We start from the raw sequence: 18,574 nt of genomic DNA on the forward strand, positions 1-18,574 counted from the left end.
TTTTCTACTACGTTCCAGATTTTTCATTTTCTCCGTATACTGCTGTCTTCCCCCCACACCACAAGGCTTCCACAAGGAAGAAAGGGAATGTGAGACAGAAGCAACCTTGTCAGAAGCACTGAGGACAGCCCTCTGCTCTACCATAAGGCTTCCCAGGGTTAGATGGGTAGACTGGAGAAGCAGCCTTTTTTGGGGAAACCAGGGAATGTTTGTGAGAGTGAGCAACTGGCACTTCTGCTCTATGCAGAAGGAGAAGTTAGCTTGAGTAGGTGCCACAAAACATTTCTGTCTAAGGAGAATCTGCCTCCTTTGGGAGTGGCGGCTGCCTTTGCGGGCACCTTGGCAAGGAGAGGTGCTCTGTTGCTGCACCTTGCTTTGTGTTGGCTCCCCTCCCTCCTGAGGGAGCTGGCATCCACAGCATCTCAAATCCCTGTTAAAAAGTTTGGAATGTTTGTATTTTACACTCTGTTAACTACTTTTTGAATTCTGGGGCAAATATTTTAATTGTCCTTTTGTTTGTGGCACTCGAATGTAACATAACTGATTTTATTTTCATTTCATTGTATTTTTACAGCATTTGACAACTCAGAAGGCTACTGAATGAATTCGTAATTAATATCTGCTGCATAATTGCCACCTAATTTAGTGTGAAGGCTGAAGCATAATTTAAAACAGCTGTGCCAGATAATCAGATGCCTTAGCATGAGACAGCCTGTTGATCCTCTATTTCTTTGCAGACAAGGCCTATGAGTATTTAAGTGTTCTACTGGATCTGCTTTTGATTTTTCCTTCTTGATAAAATGTCATATAACCAATAGAATAACGTTGTCACTAAATAATGTCTGTAAGCAGCATTCTCTGTAGTGCTATTTTTATACTATCAGTCTTTGGCCCTTTTTCATTGCTGCAGAAAATAAAGCCATGTACTGTTCTGTACTTAAGTGATATGAGCAAGACTGTTTTCTTTAAAATCATTTGGAATTTGGTAATTGCCCTGTAATAACCAAGAATTAAGGAAGCACCCACTGAGCTTGAGGACACAGATTAAGACAGAGAAATGCTGGTGTCTTAACCTCCTGCTGCGGTCAACGGAGTGATACAACAGAGTCAGTAAGCCAAATGAGCCTGGAAATCACCGCACATGATCACCCACTGCAGGCTCAGAGTCATTTGCTCACCAGGCTTTTAGTACCGTTTGGGCTAAGGTCTCCTGCCTGTCATCCAGCTGCCTACAGATTTGTCTGTAGGTCCTTCATTGCATCTGCCAAGCTTGTCAAAACATCTTGGTTAACCTAGACATCCAAGGTCATCTTAGGACAATCTTAAAATGTCAGTAGACACATGTTTAGGCAACTGAACCAAGCCCTGCGTGGCTTTTGAAGGGTGAGCCACACTGTTCTCCACGCTTCGTCTGACTGTCCTGATAACCTTCAGAGTCTACAATGAGTACTTAAACTTCTGGCTTGCATGTAGACACCCATCCTCAGACACCAATACTTAGGTGTCTTAATTTTGGGCTGAGTCCTAACTTTTTAATGCTTGTAGGACTCAGTAATGCATATATGCAAATGAAGCAACAGGAAGGCTTTCTACTTAGAAATTTAAAGCCCCACCCCTAAAGCAGGTGTTGGCATTATTAAAAATTGAAATTCGGTCCCAGAATTCAGAGTAACACCTCTCAAATAATGTCAAGATAGATCATCCTCTGTGAAATTTTAGAGCTACTTGTGAGTGAAGCTGAGCAGGTACCAGTTTCCTTGCTTGCTCGAGTACTGCCAGTCCACTAGCTTCAGGAGTAATAATTAAAAGTTTTGCTAAAGATCTCTGAAGCGTATCTTTACACACAATTACTGTATTAATATTTTAACTAAAATGTTTTACATACCTCTGCCCACATGCATGCACTAGAGGGAGCTAGAGGACCAAGCCCTCCGCACACATGTCCTACAGCCACTTCTCGTGGTCATTTCACACTACTTGGAACTCCAAGGAAACATGGTCAGCACACCCAAATAACAACCGAACATAAGATCATTAAGGATCACACCTTGAAGCGAGGTTAAGCAGCTCTGGCTTCCACCCAGCCTCACTCTAGTGAGAATGGCTGGAGCAGTTTGAAGAGGGGAGGAGGAAAAGGGGAAGGACCTCTCACCTCTGACCGATCATGCTCCCACACTCCTCCTGTACCTTTGAAAGTCCACCTGCCTTTCACTGGAAATCCTAAGCTGAATTCCAGTCCTCTGTCCCCTTTCATCACAGACTGGCAGCTAGAGTAAGCGGGGACAGCCCCTCACAAGATGCCTATACACAGAGCACAGCAACACCTCCAGCTCTTGTATGAACTCAGTCAGTTTTTTTTGTCGGGATTTGTAAAACAGGGCTTGCTAAAGCCCTTTTATTCCATCCTGTCTGTTTTCATTGCACTGAGACAAAGGGATTCTCTTCTCTGAAGTACACTTCAAGAAAATTATTTTTCTTCCCTAAGTCTGGAAAAGCAAAAGTCTTCCAGTTTTCCGTATGTTTTTAACTGGTGTCACCCTGCACAGATGTACTATGGTATAGCCTTTTACCCTACACAATCTTCTCACGTGCCTCGTGCTGTACATTGAACACACAGAGTTGCTGGTCAAGTATGACCGACTGTACCAATGCAGGCGCACCTTAGGCTGTTATCCATGTTATTTTCAGAAAGAAAAGACATACAGAGGACAGGAGACATAGTTCATCTTTTTTCAAAATACAAGCTGACAGCACATACTAAATAATTTACTGGTCTCAACAGAATTAGGGTTTTTTTAGCCATCAGCTGAAACTCCGTAACTTTTGGGAAGTTGACTTCTCCTCCCACCGGTGCTTCAAGGACACCAGGAGCATCACACACAACCCAAGAAAGCCCAGAAATCTTTCCTCAGGCCAGAATACTAAGCCAAATCATCCTGAAATAAATAATTAAGCTCTGCTGCAACTTTCTTTTCACGCCCAGCATTGTGAAGAGAAACCATGAGAGCTGAAATGGGACAGGCTGAAGGTGGATTGAAAAAGTGCAGTAGAGTCACTGGAAAAAGGAAACTGTATCCCACAGATACATAAAGCAGTGTGGCACAGACCAGGAAAGGAAATTTTATCTAGATGTGAATAAAAAAGTCTTCTTCCTGAAATACACCGGAGAGTTTCAATCCGTACAAGAGGACACAAACAAAGGATGTTATGACCATGAACAAAGTACTAACCCAAGTTAATTACCCGCTCCTCCTGTGTTTCTTGGGCTAAATAAATGCTGACAGTTAGGACTACAGAGTTACTATGGGGCCTTTCCCAGCGTTGTAGGTTTGTCTCCAGCTCTTAGCAGGTTATAAATAAATGGCAAATTTGAATATTTGCCTCTTATAAAGAAACAACTACTACTACTTCCCCTACTTCCAAATACACATTTTTTACAGTAGCTTTTGAAGATCTGCCATAACTAAAACAAAGACGGGAGTGAGCAGAAAGACAGTGACGGCACATGCTACAGAAGCCAACAAGAAAAGCTGCTGGGGCGGGACTCATCTCCTCCATGTGCACCTACACACCTACATGTGCACCTACACAGCTACAACCCTTCCACAGTCAAGAGAAAGAGGCAGGACCCTCCACAGCCGTTTACCTTGCCCTGACACAGACTTCTAGAAAAGCAGATGAAGCGGATGCCAAACTTCCAAACGGCTGAAGCTAAACAAGAGGAAACGAACCCCTGTGTTAAACCACCCGTTAATTTCAGCATGAAGTTATATGTATATACATGCACACAAATGTGTGGCAACTACATTAACACAGGCAGACGCTTTTTACAACTCCTGTTAAATTTAAAATGCTCTGATCTTCCAATGCAAACAAAATCTGTACCGGGAAAGGAAGGGCTCTGCCTGCTACCCTGCTAGATGAGAAAGTGCATCAAGGCACACCTATGTCTACTCAGTAGCACTTGTTGCTCCTGTGAAAGTATTCCCATTAACTAAGGAAAAGACTGCTCACTGGTTCTTTTGTAGGTGTGCGTGTATTTATTCTACTTCAGCATAGCTGGCCCCTCTGGTGCTTAGAAGTGTGGGTGATGAAGCTGCTCTGGCTGCATTCCCATGCTGGAGAGGATCCTCAGCTGACATCCCTCCCCAAACCACTCCAGTTTCTCATAGACCCTTGTCACCACTTTAGTATCACAAAACTACGCTAGATACCACCAAACAATTTTCTGCTGCAGACAGTTTTCTGGGATGTCAGAGAAATGCACTGTATGTCTTCTGTGCTTTCCTCCTTGTCCCAAGCATTTTTTCATTAAAACAAGCTAGCTCTCAGAAAAGAATGCACAACACAACAACCCTCTTTTTTGATGAAAATGCTAAAAGCACAAAACACAGCAATGTTGGCAAATGAGCCTTTCAAAGAAAAAAAAAAAATAGAGAAAATGGCCTGGTTTGTGTTTCTTTAAGAAAGTAGGGTGTATTTCAGAGGTAGTATATTTTTCCTGAATTACTATAAATAAACTCTTGCAGCAACTTCTATTTTTCCATGGGATACTTAAATAGTTTTGTGACTGACAGCAAAAAAAACCCAAACTGCTGGTGTAACATTATTAAGCAAAACGTTTTCACTGATTCCTTTGTAATTTCTTGGCAGATGGAGGGGAATGAATCAAGAGGCCAGCATTTCTACTAGGTCTGCAACAGCTTGGTGGTCTGGTTGGGAGCAACACAAAGAAAGGTGATGGGGACATAGCCCTTTGCTTTCTCGGTGGGCTTGCTTCCTGCTTGCTTCCTCCTGAGTTTGACCTCTCAAAACCTGATGGAAAACAGGTCTCAGGTGAAAGTGCCCAAGCATGGTCCCTAAACAACTAAGAAAAGCCAGAGCGACCCAACTGCTGTGCAAACCCCTCTCCTGGCAGATGCAAGATGCATCAGGATGGGGATCTCTACAGCCCCATGGAGGAGTCAAAACTACACATTGTGAATTGCAACAGATATCTCTTCCCCAGTAATCAGACCCTACAGGAGGAGGGGAAAACCCTACCAAAATGAAAACTGCCATTAGCACAACAAAACACAGAAGAAAAGGATGAAGTATAACCTTTCATAGCCTGCTTCTGCCAATAACCCTAGGGGCTCTTCGTAACAACATTCTTCCTTAGGGAAATGTAATTCCCAGGTTAAAGATACGCTTTCAAACATAATGCAGGCACAGTCATAAATCTCGAGTGCTGTTTTCATCACTAACATTTACAGAAAATATTCAGTTTTGTTTCTCTGTATTTTTTTTCCAGCTGCCTCATCCCTCTTGTGACTTTAGACAGCTTCCACGCTCACAAATTAGTCACTTCCACACACCGCATGGAGCAGGCTACATTAACACACCTGAACTTTTGAAACCTGTGGTGGTCTTCCTTTTGAACTTAGGAGTTAATAGTAGACTTTTGTAAGTAGTCCAGTACTATGGTGATTCTAACTCCAGCTGGGTTAATTACACAATAATTAGGTACAAACATCGCAACACAAAACACAGCTACATCATTATTTGCAACAAATGTTAACTCTAAATAAGTGCAACCTGTCCCACAAACACTTGCTATAAACGACTTAAAAATAAAAGTAAAATTTGATGGGGTAAACACAGAAAAAAAAATTCTCCGGGAGAATTTTTTTTGTTACAAATAAAATAAAATAAAATAAATCTCAGCACTCATTTAGAGTTCGGGATCTTGTGAAAGAAAGCTTTAAAAGGAGCAAACCTGATTTGCTGTGGCTGTTGCGGCGAAGGGAACACTTGTTGCAGGAGTTGTTGCTGCAGAGACAGTGGCGGCCGTAGCGTTGTGCATCATGGGTACTTTCAGGAGGGGAACCATGGAAGCAATGAACAGGAGGGTGCAGCATTATGGTAAGAGAAGTGGTATTTTTGGCATGGTGAATATCAAGAGCAGCAAGCCATCGTCATGGGTTAAACCGGCAGATGGCATGCAATCACAGTGCAAAGCGAGAAAGCGTGGCGGAGAAATAAAAAAAAAAAAAAAAAAAAAAGGGAAAAAAGCTTATTACAAGTACAATTAAAGGAAGGTTGTCAACACAATCGGCGATTCCCAGAAAAAAGAGAAAGGACCACTGAAAACATGGATGTTATCTCTAAGAAAAGGATTACTTGTGCAAACGAGATCTCTACCAAAATAGCCTGTTACCTGAGAATTGTTACATAGACAATTTCTTTTGCATCGATATAAAGCACTCAAAAATAAAATTTCACTGAAAAAAAACCCCAAATCCAGTGGTTTCCACTGGGAAGGAAACCCTTTATAAATATTTAAGACAAATATTTATCTTAATTTTTAAACACAATTTAAAAATTAATTATTTTAATGTATCTTCATTTTGAAGCAAGCAGGATACTCACTGTCTTCCTTTATAATCAAATTTATGCATATTTTTCTACTAGCACTGCGTAACTGCTAGACTTTATCAGAGTTAAATTTTCATCAGCTTTGAGGCAAAACTCAGAAGAAGGATAATAATAATTTTCCTGATTTAAATACTACTTTGCTTGATCTAAAAAAGCAAGGTTGGTTTTGTGAAAGTTGGTTTTGCTCATTTCAAGGATGAATTTTAATCAGCATCTTTATGGGAGAATTAACAACTTGATGTTTCAAAAGCTTGACATTTTAACTGCTTATCTGAGTAGTCTCACCAAAAAAAAAACCCAACCAAAACCAAAACAAACCAACAACAATAAAAAACGAACCCCCAAAACCCCATACCTCACTGGGATGGGGCTACAGAATAGAAGAAAGATTACTTTTCTGTCTCGGAGGCTCTTGCACTGGCCTTCCATTTTGCATGTCCAAAATGTTAATTCCAATATTTAAAGAAAGAGCAAGATTCAGACCACAGGTTTCAACAGAATCAAAGTAGGCATTTCTGGGAAACGCTGATAAAACTTTCTAACACACAGCAAAAAGGAGAAATAGGCACACCACTATGAAACTTCAAAACACCGATGAAATTTGCTGGCTTTTTCCAGTATTTTATGATTTTACAGTACTAGACAATATAAAATAGAAAGTGAAATAAAGCTCTGAAAACTGAAAAGCAGACTGGAATTCATGGTATTATGCTTTTGCAGTGTAGTTGTTACAGCAGGTGGTATCACATCTAAACTGCATCTTCCATCTACGAATCTAAACACTCTGCAAAGGCAACCAGAAGGACAAGCGAACCTTGAATTCTAGTCACTGTCTAAATCTGACCTAGGAATTTTGAAATAAGTGAATATACATTATATACAGTATAAAAAGAGATCGATAAAGAAATTTGAAACCTACCAATACTGGTAGCGGGTGTCATGCACAAAACTGACCCTGCGTGTCATGCAATGATAGGTGAAAAAAGTGGATAAAGGGAAGAAACAGGTTAGCCGTTTAGAGTTAACATTCAAAGTGAGATTCAAGCATAACCACAGAGAAGTAAGTTAGTTTAATGAAACTGTAAGGTCATTCATAGTTTTGCTGTAACACAAAAAGGGTGATTATGCTCTTACTGAGTACAATGGGTGACTTTTGGCATGTTCCTGTGTGTATATACAAGATCCTTCATGAACTCCTCTGTTTAGTACTTTTATCCTTTCACTTAGTACTTCTGCAGCAACCGGTTTTTCTTTATAGAAACATCGTTCGTTAAAATATTGTTTGGGAATTTTAGAACTCATTGCATAATTCAGACAGCTTGGTGTTGCACAGATCAACATTCATCAACTTTTTGACGTGCTGCTAAGAAGTTAAGATGGAATTAGCTGACACTGCTCTGCAGGGGCTTTGCCAAATTTGCATTTGATGTTAACGTACCTGTTCTTAACACCGGAGGTGGAGTTCTGCCCGAACAAAACACTACTGTGACAATTCCCCAAGCTAAACACCTCAAAGTGCGTGACGTGCCAGCAAAAGGCCCCCAGCACACCTCAGCGATGCTCTGGAAGAACTGCTCGCCTGCCATGCAGTTTAGTTTTGGTGCCTAGTCCACCTTTAACCTTTCTGGGAAGACCAAATGGAAAAGTAACAAAAGAGCGTATATTCCAGTACAGTGCTTATAGCAAGCTGGCGAAGGTGAGCAGGTCAGGAGACTAGTCCCAGGTACACGCACATTTGATCTGAAAGTCCAATATGCTTCCCATATTCCTGCTTAAATACTACTGCAGCCCCTTATCGGAACACCGCAGTGGCAATGTAACTATGAATGACCTTACCCAAGAACGGTCCCCAGAGAATACACAAAGTTCCTCCTCTAGAGGCTACAGAAACACTAACAAACAGCAATGGGAAGAGAGAAAAGATTTGTTGTTTTTAAGATCATTCACCAAACACTAAGGAGAAGGTGACAAAGCAATCAAAGGGATGTAAAACAAACAAAGTGCAGAACTCTGGAGGTAAGCCATGCTAAGTCAAGCCCCACACTTTTATTAGGGGAGCAAGTGGTTAAGAAAGCAGAGAAGTTATATAAAACAATTACGTTTTATATATATTCCAGCAGCAAAACTTGTCTTAAATTTTAACTTAACACACACACACAAGGAACACATTTGAAAATTGTACCAGTTCAGAAAATACCACATAATCATTTGAAATCCAACAGATAATGTCAGGCATTGCTCCTTAGACCTGAGCGGCATGACAGTCCTTACACCCACCGAATCCAACCTTCCCGGGAAACACGGGAATGTCAGACATAGCATCTTGAATGAAAAGCTCATGATGCCCACTCATATAGAGGAGATTCCCCTTTCCTAACCTCCTTCCATACCACACTCATCTCTCTAACACCCTTTCTAGGTGTTCTGATGGCATTCACAAAGAGCAGGAGGTTCAGCATTTTGAGAAAGGTTTTCTACTCCGGGCTGGGGCTCCATCTGCTATGTTATCCCTCTGTTTCTTCTTTTTTTTTATATGCACTTTTAGGGGGCGTTGTCAACGATCTGGCCCTTACGATTTGGTTCCAAGAGCCACCCTTCCTACCATCAGGAATTTGTAAGATGAAACTATAATTACAATCATCAGTGGGAAAGAGGGATGGACAATAAAAAGCACAAAGAATGAGCTACTTCAGGAAGCGTGAGCACTCCAAAACTCTGGAAAATATCCAAATGCTATTTCACTGAAAAAGGTTTAAACTCCTGTATTTTCCATAGTTAATTTAAAAACCTCGGCAACTGCAAATAACAGTGATAAGCCCTGAAAGTGAGTGCTTAAGAGAAGGAGTATCATAGATATCATACCGCAAATTCTCTGGGTTACAATGTAAAATAAATTTGTGGAAATTTCTGTACGTTTGTAAGCACAGGGCAGTCTTCCATTCATGTCCAAATAGGCAGTCTCACAATTTTTTTTCCCCCGAATACTTCCATAAATGTCTGTATGTTTTCCGCCACAGATACTCTAGTGCATCAATGTGCTAAAAATACGGCTTGCTATATAACTTTCTATTATAAATGCAGGGGCAGGCTCCAAGGTTGTTACTCAGGCCTTATAGCAAAATTCCATGAAGTCAAAGCCATCTGTGTTTGTTTTTATCTTTAAAAACATATGGGAATGCTCACAGATTGGGAAATCATTGTATGTTGCATTTCATTCCGTGTTTAACTGACATTATTTCTATAAACTAAAATAATATCGCTGAAATGTCAAGCACATTTGCAAACATGTAGTTTTAACCGATTCTGGAAGTCCACGCTCACTAACATTCTGGTACTAAAATATGTAAGTCGTTAATTACAAATGAAATCACAGAATTCATTAGGCAGGATATTTACCTTTGGGAAGTCTGGAGTGGGGGTGACTGACATAAGGTAGAGGGTTACATGGTTATTGTGTACACGAGCACCTAGCACATTCTCTCTCTCGCAGTGTTAAAGAGAAGCCCTGCCACCAGACACGGGGCACTTCCAGCCATCTCTGAACGCTCAGATTTTTACAGAGTTCCAAGCACTGAAACGTGAATTACATTCGCATGTCTTCAGATCACCCCTGTGAAGACTTATAACCCAGCTATAACCCTAGCTGCAAATGCTAGGAAAAGTCCCGGTGGCGGTCCAAAATGAAAACCTCAGAAATGCATCTGATGCCCCAAACCCTTTTAGTGCAGCTGCGTGGAGCAACACGTTTTGCCAGCACTTCCACACAGGTATTAACTGAAAGGTTATGGCTGGTGTTTCCCTTCTTGCTCTGCTCGTGTGCGGCTGGGGTAAGCCCCATGGCCGCAAACAGCAGCAGAGGGAGCAGGAGGATGTGCCTTGGCCACGACACACTTCCCCTGGCATCTCTGAAGAGTGGTACTTTTCCCAGCATTTTTGTCAGCAGAGCTTTGCCCTCCCGCTCCAGGAGAGTGCTGACTGATATAAGTAAAAATAAACCCAATTTAAGGTAAGAAAAAAGGGGCAAACTGTGGACAATGATGAATGAGGCTATGAATGTGAAAAGCAGCCTAATGGCATGTTGAAATTTCCGCTTAAATTCTCATACTTTGCAGAAGGAATTAAAATAAGGTGTAAATATTTGTGCAGGCTTCACCTCAAGTAGGGCAGGGAACATAACAAAACCTTCTGTTAAGTGCAACTGCCTGACACGGAGGCTAGCGAAGAAACACAAAATTGGTTCAGTGTGAGTACAACATACCTGTTGGGATAAACGCTGCGTGTTGCTGCAACTGAGCATTGGCAAGAGCCTGTTGATAGTGCAAGACACTGGGATTGAAAACGGCACTGGCACCATTGCTTTTTTCAAGTGCTTGTCTCTTTGGTAAAGGGTGAAGAACACCAGGAGGAAAGGCCTGTAAATAAGAAAGTTAGTTAAAACGGCGTCATTTTTAAGACATTGTCTGTAACATATACATAAATACAAAAACTGAGTATATTTTAAAGCAGCTAAAGATGCCTTGCCATGCATATTAACTCAAAGCACAGCAATGTAAAATGAGTGGAATTTTGTTATTGATAGCAAAAGCATGGTACTATTAACCTAAAACTGTAGCAGCACAACTACTGAAAAGAAAGGCCTTTAAAGCAACGAAAATGGCATTGCCTTTAAATAGGTTTTCAAATATTATAGGGAGAAAAAACCACTTGTGATTCATTGCCAAGTATTTTCTTTTTAAAAATTAAACATAGTTTCCTATTATTATACAGATTAATGGATTACGTTAAGCGTTTCAATTACAGAAGCAGTTTTATCTCAATTCGACTTTTCATGAGAGGATATTTAAAAAAATGAAACCATGTTAGGAACCAAACTAAACTGTCTGCATTTATTACGTATGAGAATGAGATGGATAAATAGAGTTTCTGGTAAATTAACGAGTATGTGAAATCATTTCCGGTTGATGTTCAAAAGTAAAGCGATACAAATTTCATTAGTTGCTTCTCTGGGAAAAAAAAAAAAAAGCTACATGCAAAGCAAAAGGTGAAAGGTCAAAGTACCAGGTCTACAGTTGCTTCGAGAGGTCGCTTCATTGCTTTGGCAGTCGACTGAGTCTTTTAATAACAGGCAGCGAGCACATGATGGCAGTGGGCCAATGGGATTCAAGCGAATTAACATACAGGTAAACAGCAAGCAGAGGTGCATCATGGGAACGGCATTGCATTTGTGGATAGGTGAGAAGGAAAAAAATATTCTGAATGCAATATACAACATACAAAACACTAGGCATGCACAACAACAAAAATGTCTTCTAAAGAAATGAATATTACATTTCGAATTAGTACCGAAGCAAAAATGCATCTACTATACCTTAGTTAAAAGCATATAAGAGAGTAAAATATAGATGTTTGAAATTCAGGAAAGTTGAGTAAAACAGCAGCTTGCAGACACTATTAAGCATCGTATAAACAATTCACAGAGATGCAGAAAGTTTTAAGGATACGCCTATAAGAATTCCTGATAAGTTAGTTAAGTCACATATTAAAGCAGAAAAATCAATTTGGAAGGCTACGTTTTCAAATACAAAGCACTAGTGAAAGTTGTAATGCATTACAAATGCTATTAATGTCAGTACTTGCAAGGTGAGGGTCTTTTAATTAAGAGAATTAGAGAGGTTCTCCTTTTCCAATACAGAGCAGAATAAATAATATGTCTAGTTTCACTAACTTATCATTAATTCCTTTTTTTTTCCCCCTACAGCTGGGTCATTTTTGTAGATTTTTTGTCCTTGTAACTTACCACATTACATTGAGAGGGAAAAAAAATTCTTTCAGAATTTAAAATCAATTCCTAAATCTTGCTACAACCTTCAGGAGCCAGGAGTAAAAATACTGCTCTCAGTTCATGAGCTAACGGTAACGTATGACACTACCCTACCATTGTCAACTATTTTAAAAGAAAGTATTTAGGCACAGTACACAGGCGTATACATTTACATATACTTCCATAATAAGACCAAACTTAAGGCTGATATGATGCCTTTCTGTAAAAAATCTTCTCAAATAAGATATAACTTCCAACTTTTATAGTGTAAATAATTCTTACAACCCTTTAGAAAGGAAAGGAAAGGAAGATTTACTTAGAAATTGGAATTTTTACTTTCGTTTTTTAAACACAGACTGATATCTAGTTCTTTTTAAAATATGCAGATTATGTCTATCTTGACATTGGTATGTGGAAATAGGGAACAAAAGTGAAGAAAAAAAAAAAGAAAAGAGGACAAGGCACAAATGCCTACGAACAGCTTATGGTCACAAGATCAGCTAGTGCCAACAGGGTATTTTTCAGAATAACCCTCATTTTGCCTACTCCTTGTTCCTGACTGTTGCACCTACCCTGCACCTTCCCAACACTCTCCCCATCTCTCCTTCAGCGCATTCCGGGATTACATACCCCAGTCTACAAGATCTGCTCAGCTGTCTGGGCCAAGACTCAGACATAACAAGAAAACCTGATGTGAAGTGAGGATCTGGAGAGCCCTCTGGTGTCTAAGCAGGGTGCTGTGCAGCTGACATGTCGTGTCCCCTATGGGTACTCCTGCAGAGGACACCACTCCATCTGCATGAGGCACAGCCTCCAATCCACTCTCCATCCAACATGGACAAAGTCTACATGGAAGTGAAGATTACAGCTGATTATGCAATGATGAGGTCCACAAATTCAAATCAGCATCATTAGGACTAAAGAGTTTCAGTTAATTACCTTTATTATCCAAATGCAGATCTTACATGATGTCACTCGTTAACTTATCATTTCTACGTATATGGTTGCCCTTCTCCACTTTTCCATGCTCTTCTTAACCTCACCTCCCTATTTTGAAGCTTTTTGCTGGCTTTTCCCTCATTTCCCACACCAAGTTCATGCTTAAGTTTTCCCAACCTGAAGGCTTTAACTTGATCTGTTTCTAGACCTACTCATCAACCTTTTTCCATGTAGTCTCCCCCTCTTTTCAGACTTTCAGACTGTTTATTTTTCTCTATCACCTTAATCTTTTCTTTCATTTTAACCTGACAGTAAAACTTTCTTTGCCTCTTTCTGTTCTGTCAGATTATCTCCTGCTCAACATTTGATTTCCTACATAACAAACACCAAAGAAAAAAAATCAATAGCTACAGATTGGAGAGGAGAAGGCTATGGAAAGGAAATAAACACAACAAAAATGATCAAACATACTGAGGCATAGTATTTGTCTGCCGTATGCCACATTAGTAGATTAAAATGTCTCATGGAATACAAGCAAGACCCACATGGTGGAGGCCTGCACAAATGTTCAAGGAGCTCCTGAGGAAAACTAAACACAAGAAGGGAATCACACAAGAGGTGGAAGCAGGGACGGATGGCCCAGGAGGAATAGGGACTGAGCCTGAGTATGCAGGGATGGGCTACAAAAGCCAAAGACTACCTGGAGTTAAATTTGTCAAGGGATGTGAAGGACAAGAAGGGCTTCTGCAGGTATATCAGCAACAAAAAGAAAACTAAGGAAAATGTGGGCCTGCTGCTGTAGGGGGCAGGTGTCCTGGACATGGAGAAGGCTTCTCCACCTCAGTCTTTACTGGGAAGACCAGTGAAGAACTCTGAAGTGAAGATTTACCTGAGGAGGAGGAGGATCAGGCTGGGGAACTTTTAAACTGGATGTACACAAACCCATAAGACCTGACAAGACGCACTGATGGGCGCTGAAGGAGCTGGCCAACGTCACTGCAAGGCTGCTCTTACTTATCCTTGAAAGGTCCCTGTGACTGGGGGAAATTGTTGAAGATGGCAGGAAAATAAACGACACTCGTATCTTCAAAAAAGGCAGGAAGAAAGGTCTGAGGAATGACAGGTTGGTCAACCTCACCTCAGTCCCTGGGAAAGCAATTGAGCAAATCCTCCTGAAACCCATCTCCAAACACACGAAAGCCAAGAAGGTGATGGGGAGTAGCCAGCACAGATTTATGCAGGGGAAATTGTGGTTAACCAACTTGACAGCCTTTTATGATGAGGCTGGCTTGCTGAGGGGAGAGCAATGAATGTTGTTTTTCCTGACTTCAGAAAGTTTTTCAACACTGTCTCCCACTTCATCCTCACAGATAAACTTACTTAGCATGGGCTAAATGGGGAAACAGAGAGGTGGACTGAAAATTGGTTTAGCTGCCGGGCTCAAAGGATTGTGATCAGCAACACAAAGTCCAACTGGAGGCCAGTCACTAGTTGTGTAAAACTTGGAGGAGAAGTTGATACAGAAGACAGATGTGGTGCCATTAGGAGGAACCTGAAAAGGCAGGAGAAATGGGCACAGAGAAACCTCAATAAGTTCAACGAAGAGAAATATCAAGCTCTGCATCTAGCAAAGAACAACTCCATGTACCCATATATGCCAGGGCCCACCAAGGCTTGGCAGAAAATGCCCTCAAGGTCCTGGCAGACATCAAGTTGAACATGAGCCAGCAATGTGCCCTCACAGCAAAGGCAGTCAACAGCATCCTGGGCTGCATTAGGAAGAGCATCACTAGCAAGCCGAGGAACCTTCCCATCTACTCAGCACTGATGAGGTTGCATATGGGGCGCTGCGTCCAGATCTGGATGCCCTAGTACAAGAAAGATATGGACATACTAGAAATCAGTCCCATAAAGGGCCCCAAAGACCGTTAAGGGAAGGAAGCACCTCTCATATTAACAAAGGCTGGGAGAACTGGGACCATTCTGGCTGGAGAAGATGCAGGGGGATCTCATCTGTGTATATAAATACCTGACAGGGGAGTAAAGACTGAGCCACACCTTCTCAGCAGTGCCCAGTGACAGGACTAGAGGCAATGCGAACAAGCGTAGATATGAGAGATTCCATTTAAACCAAAGTTTTTTTCTTTTGGTTTAGCTTTTTTAGCATGATTTAACCATGGAGGAGATTGTCAAGAAAAGTTGTAGAGCATCCAGCCTTGGAGAAGTTGTAGTATCTCAAGCCTTGGAGACTTTCAAAAGCCAATTAGGCATGTCCTGGGAAATCCGCTCTAGCTCACCCTGCTTGAGCAGGGGGATTGGACTAAGGGATCTCAAGAGGTCCTTTCCAACACCAATTACGAATTCAAATTTTAATTTAAGCTGTACATTCTTCAGTGACTTTTCATAGCCTCTGATGCATCATATGAATATTTGGAGCTCCCCGAGTACAACGATAGGTGACAGTGTCTTCTAATGCACTTCACATTTAAGCTGTACACAGTCTATAGCCTCTTTCAGTGTCTTTCTCATTTCTTTTTACTTCAAATGATGAAGTCATCTAAGATACCTGAGTAAAAATTCCTAAACTTCAGTGTACAGAAATACAAACAGGGCATCTTCTGCCAGAACCCAGACTCCAGAATTCGCTAACCTTCAATGGTCTTAGAAGCTTCGCCTACATTGCTCTATTCCTATCCACAACGCTCATCTGAATGAGCACCCTCTGGACCACAGCAATGCAGCCACCTCCCCCAGGAAGGAAAACCTCTCGGACACAGTTTCAGCCTGGAAGCATCTGCTAGTGAACCCTACAGATATGCATTTGTATTTCTGCCTTACTCCTGCTCTCTAAGTCCAACTGAGTATTCTTTGTTGTTCCTGGGTGGCCTTGCAGGTATGTGTCTTTTCTACCGCTTTTTTGTTGTTATGGGCATTCTGGTGATTTTTCATTCACTCTATTTGATTATTTCAAATCTATATTGAACAAAAAATAGCTGGATTGTAAAGAATCTTTTCTGTTTGGTAGTCTAAATATGCCATTAAAATATTTTGCACATATTTTTTTGCAAAAAGTTACCCTGGATTACAGGTCCCTGCCTTCTCCTGTGACATCAGAACGCTAACATTTCAATTTTATGTTCCCAAAGATGCTTCAACGTGCTTTGAGGCTAATGTAACTCCAATACTGCTTCTTTAAAAATCACAGGATATATAATCAACCATTACCGAAGTGCAAAAAAATTAATCCCCTCAGCTTCCTCCTTTATTCTTTAGTATACTGCCTAGAAATATTACATTCTCTAAATGGACAATAAATATTGCACAATAGAAGCTAATCAGAATAAAAAAAAAAACCCCAAAACAATCTCCTTTGCTTTAATATCCAGATGGTATTCAACCTCTGCGAGCACCAGGAAAGTTTAACTAAAAATCATCCAATTGGAAACAGAGAGTGGGGATACTCTAAGAGAAAGAATATTAAAACTTAAGAAATGTTACTCTGCTTTCAGGTTTACTTTCTTGCATAACTTGCCCTTTGTCCCTGAGAAAGTCTGGTCTTTGCTAATTTGCTAAGTACAATAGCTTGGGGTAGTTATATACTGTACTGGATTGTGATTCTGGTAGGCTTTTTACCCACACAATAACCGTGTTGTCTATAACTATTGTATGCACTGCCCACAAGTCCACAAACCACATCTGCTTAATTATTCGTCCACTGCCAGCAATGAGCACAATGATTCTTTGATTTGCTGCCAGTAATTTTGTATACCAAGTCATATCCTGCATGCTTGATTTATTTAACTTTATCAATACCACTCTATTTGAATTTATCAACTTTCCTGGTAGCAACCATAAGAGAGATCCAATACTGGTAAATGGATGGGCTGACTTGTCTGAACAGTTTTAAGAGCTTAAAATAATAGAAAGTCCTCAATCTCTTTTCTTCTGACTAGAGTTACCATGCTTTTTCTTAGTGATTCCCATTTTACTTTACTACTTTTAAACCCCGTGATTCAAGTAACTTGCCCATGACAATGGGAGAGGTAAGAAAAGCCTCTAGGTGTGAGACTCATCTAACAAAACCACAAAAAGATCTAGTCAACACTTTGGTCAGTGGGGATAGACGTATCTTTCTCATTCTCAGACAGCATAATGGTGGATCAGATGAATCTGCCAGCTCTTCTCCACTACCTATAGAGTGAGACCAAGGTGGCTTAGCTAGGCTCAGATATCCGTCCGACATCTAAGGTGGAATGAGTTGAATCTTAATACAGGTTTCTTTTCTACTACTGATCTTTGAGGCAAAAGCTTTCTCTTTGCTTTTCCTCCTTTTCTTCCATATTTCCACATATATATCTGTCATCAAAGAGATAAAACAGCATACGTACCCCTGTCTTCCAGGGGACATTGAAGCTTAGCAGTTTTGTTTCTATTTGGAAATACTAGGGGCAAATTTAACATATAATCAAGGCATAGAACAGAAGTGGTATAGAGTGTCATTTGCTTCACTGTCTTTGATAAAAATACAGCATTAAAGGCAGAAAGAAAAACAGTGCTTCCTCCAATCAAGCAATAGTAATAATTTTACAAATTCTTATATTTTACCAAAAAAAAAAAAAAAAAACCAGGCAAAAAGAGAAAAGAAAGTATAAGCAAACAGCATTTAACTGAAGCAAAATAGGCATCAGAGAGCTTCTGTCAAAAAAAAGGCAGCCATATATGCCAGCACTTACCATCACAGTCGCAGCTGCCGCAGCTGCCTGGGCTGCCACCGCAGCCTGGTTGGCTTGATGTTGCGCCGCTTTGATTTTGGCCTGCAAATGTGCAGGAGGGTGAAAATACTTGCATTTCTCCCTCATGCAACGACCTTTTATGTAATCCATACACACGGTTACGGTGTTGTCGTTTGTGTCAATCATTGTGCTGTCTGCCGGATGCGCAAAGCGGCAATCAGTCTCTCCACGCGCACAGTTTCCCCGCTGGAACTCCCTGCATACCTACACGCAAAACAACACGCGTTGCAGGGGAATAGCTCAGCGCAACACAAAAGGGCAGGGAGAGCCCTGCACACCCAAAAGACAGACCTGCCCCCTTCCCCAGTTTGTTCAAGTTTTTCAGTGAATTCAATTTAATAAACATTTTATCTTCTTCTGGGAAAAGGAAATACATCTATTTTAGCCTTTACGCACTTGGCTCCTTGGGTAGCTTTGCAGTACGGCGGCTAAATGAACTTGACATGCAACAGAAGCATTCCCAAATGCCTTTCCTTTTTACTGTCTAGAAAACACCAGGGAAGGATACTTACTGAAGTAACTGACCCTGCAAAGCTAGCTGGGAATCACAAAATATTCAGTCCCTTTCTGGCTACACCTTATATTCTTGCAGCTCCACTGGCAG

The 18,574-nt window shown here is 40.9% G+C and overlaps 1 protein-coding gene across 8 annotated transcripts in view; it reads right to left on the reverse strand.

Annotated features, from left to right (window-relative positions):
* Positions 1-18,574, reverse strand: part of MBNL2 (muscleblind-like splicing regulator 2) — a 70,085-nt gene that overhangs the window by 11,599 nt on the left and 39,912 nt on the right. Inside the window, exons 4-8 of one of the 8 annotated variants that reach the window (XM_010138173.1) lie at positions 17,911-18,174; positions 11,476-11,529; positions 10,676-10,829; positions 7,337-7,372; positions 5,759-5,853 (exon numbers count right to left, since the gene is read on the reverse strand). In XM_010138173.1, the coding sequence (XP_010136475.1) occupies positions 5,759-5,853; positions 7,337-7,372; positions 10,676-10,829; positions 11,476-11,529; positions 17,911-18,174 (603 nt within the window). The remainder of the gene's footprint in view (positions 1-5,758; positions 5,854-7,336; positions 7,373-10,675; positions 10,830-11,475; positions 11,530-17,910; positions 18,175-18,574) is intronic. The other 7 variants (XM_010138178.1, XM_010138175.1, XM_010138179.1 and 4 more) reach the window with 7 other exon arrangements.

This window comes from Buceros rhinoceros, unplaced genomic scaffold (genome assembly GCF_000710305.1).
Source record: "Buceros rhinoceros silvestris isolate BGI_N320 unplaced genomic scaffold, ASM71030v1 scaffold19066, whole genome shotgun sequence".
Lineage (NCBI taxonomy): Eukaryota > Metazoa > Chordata > Aves > Bucerotiformes > Bucerotidae > Buceros > Buceros rhinoceros.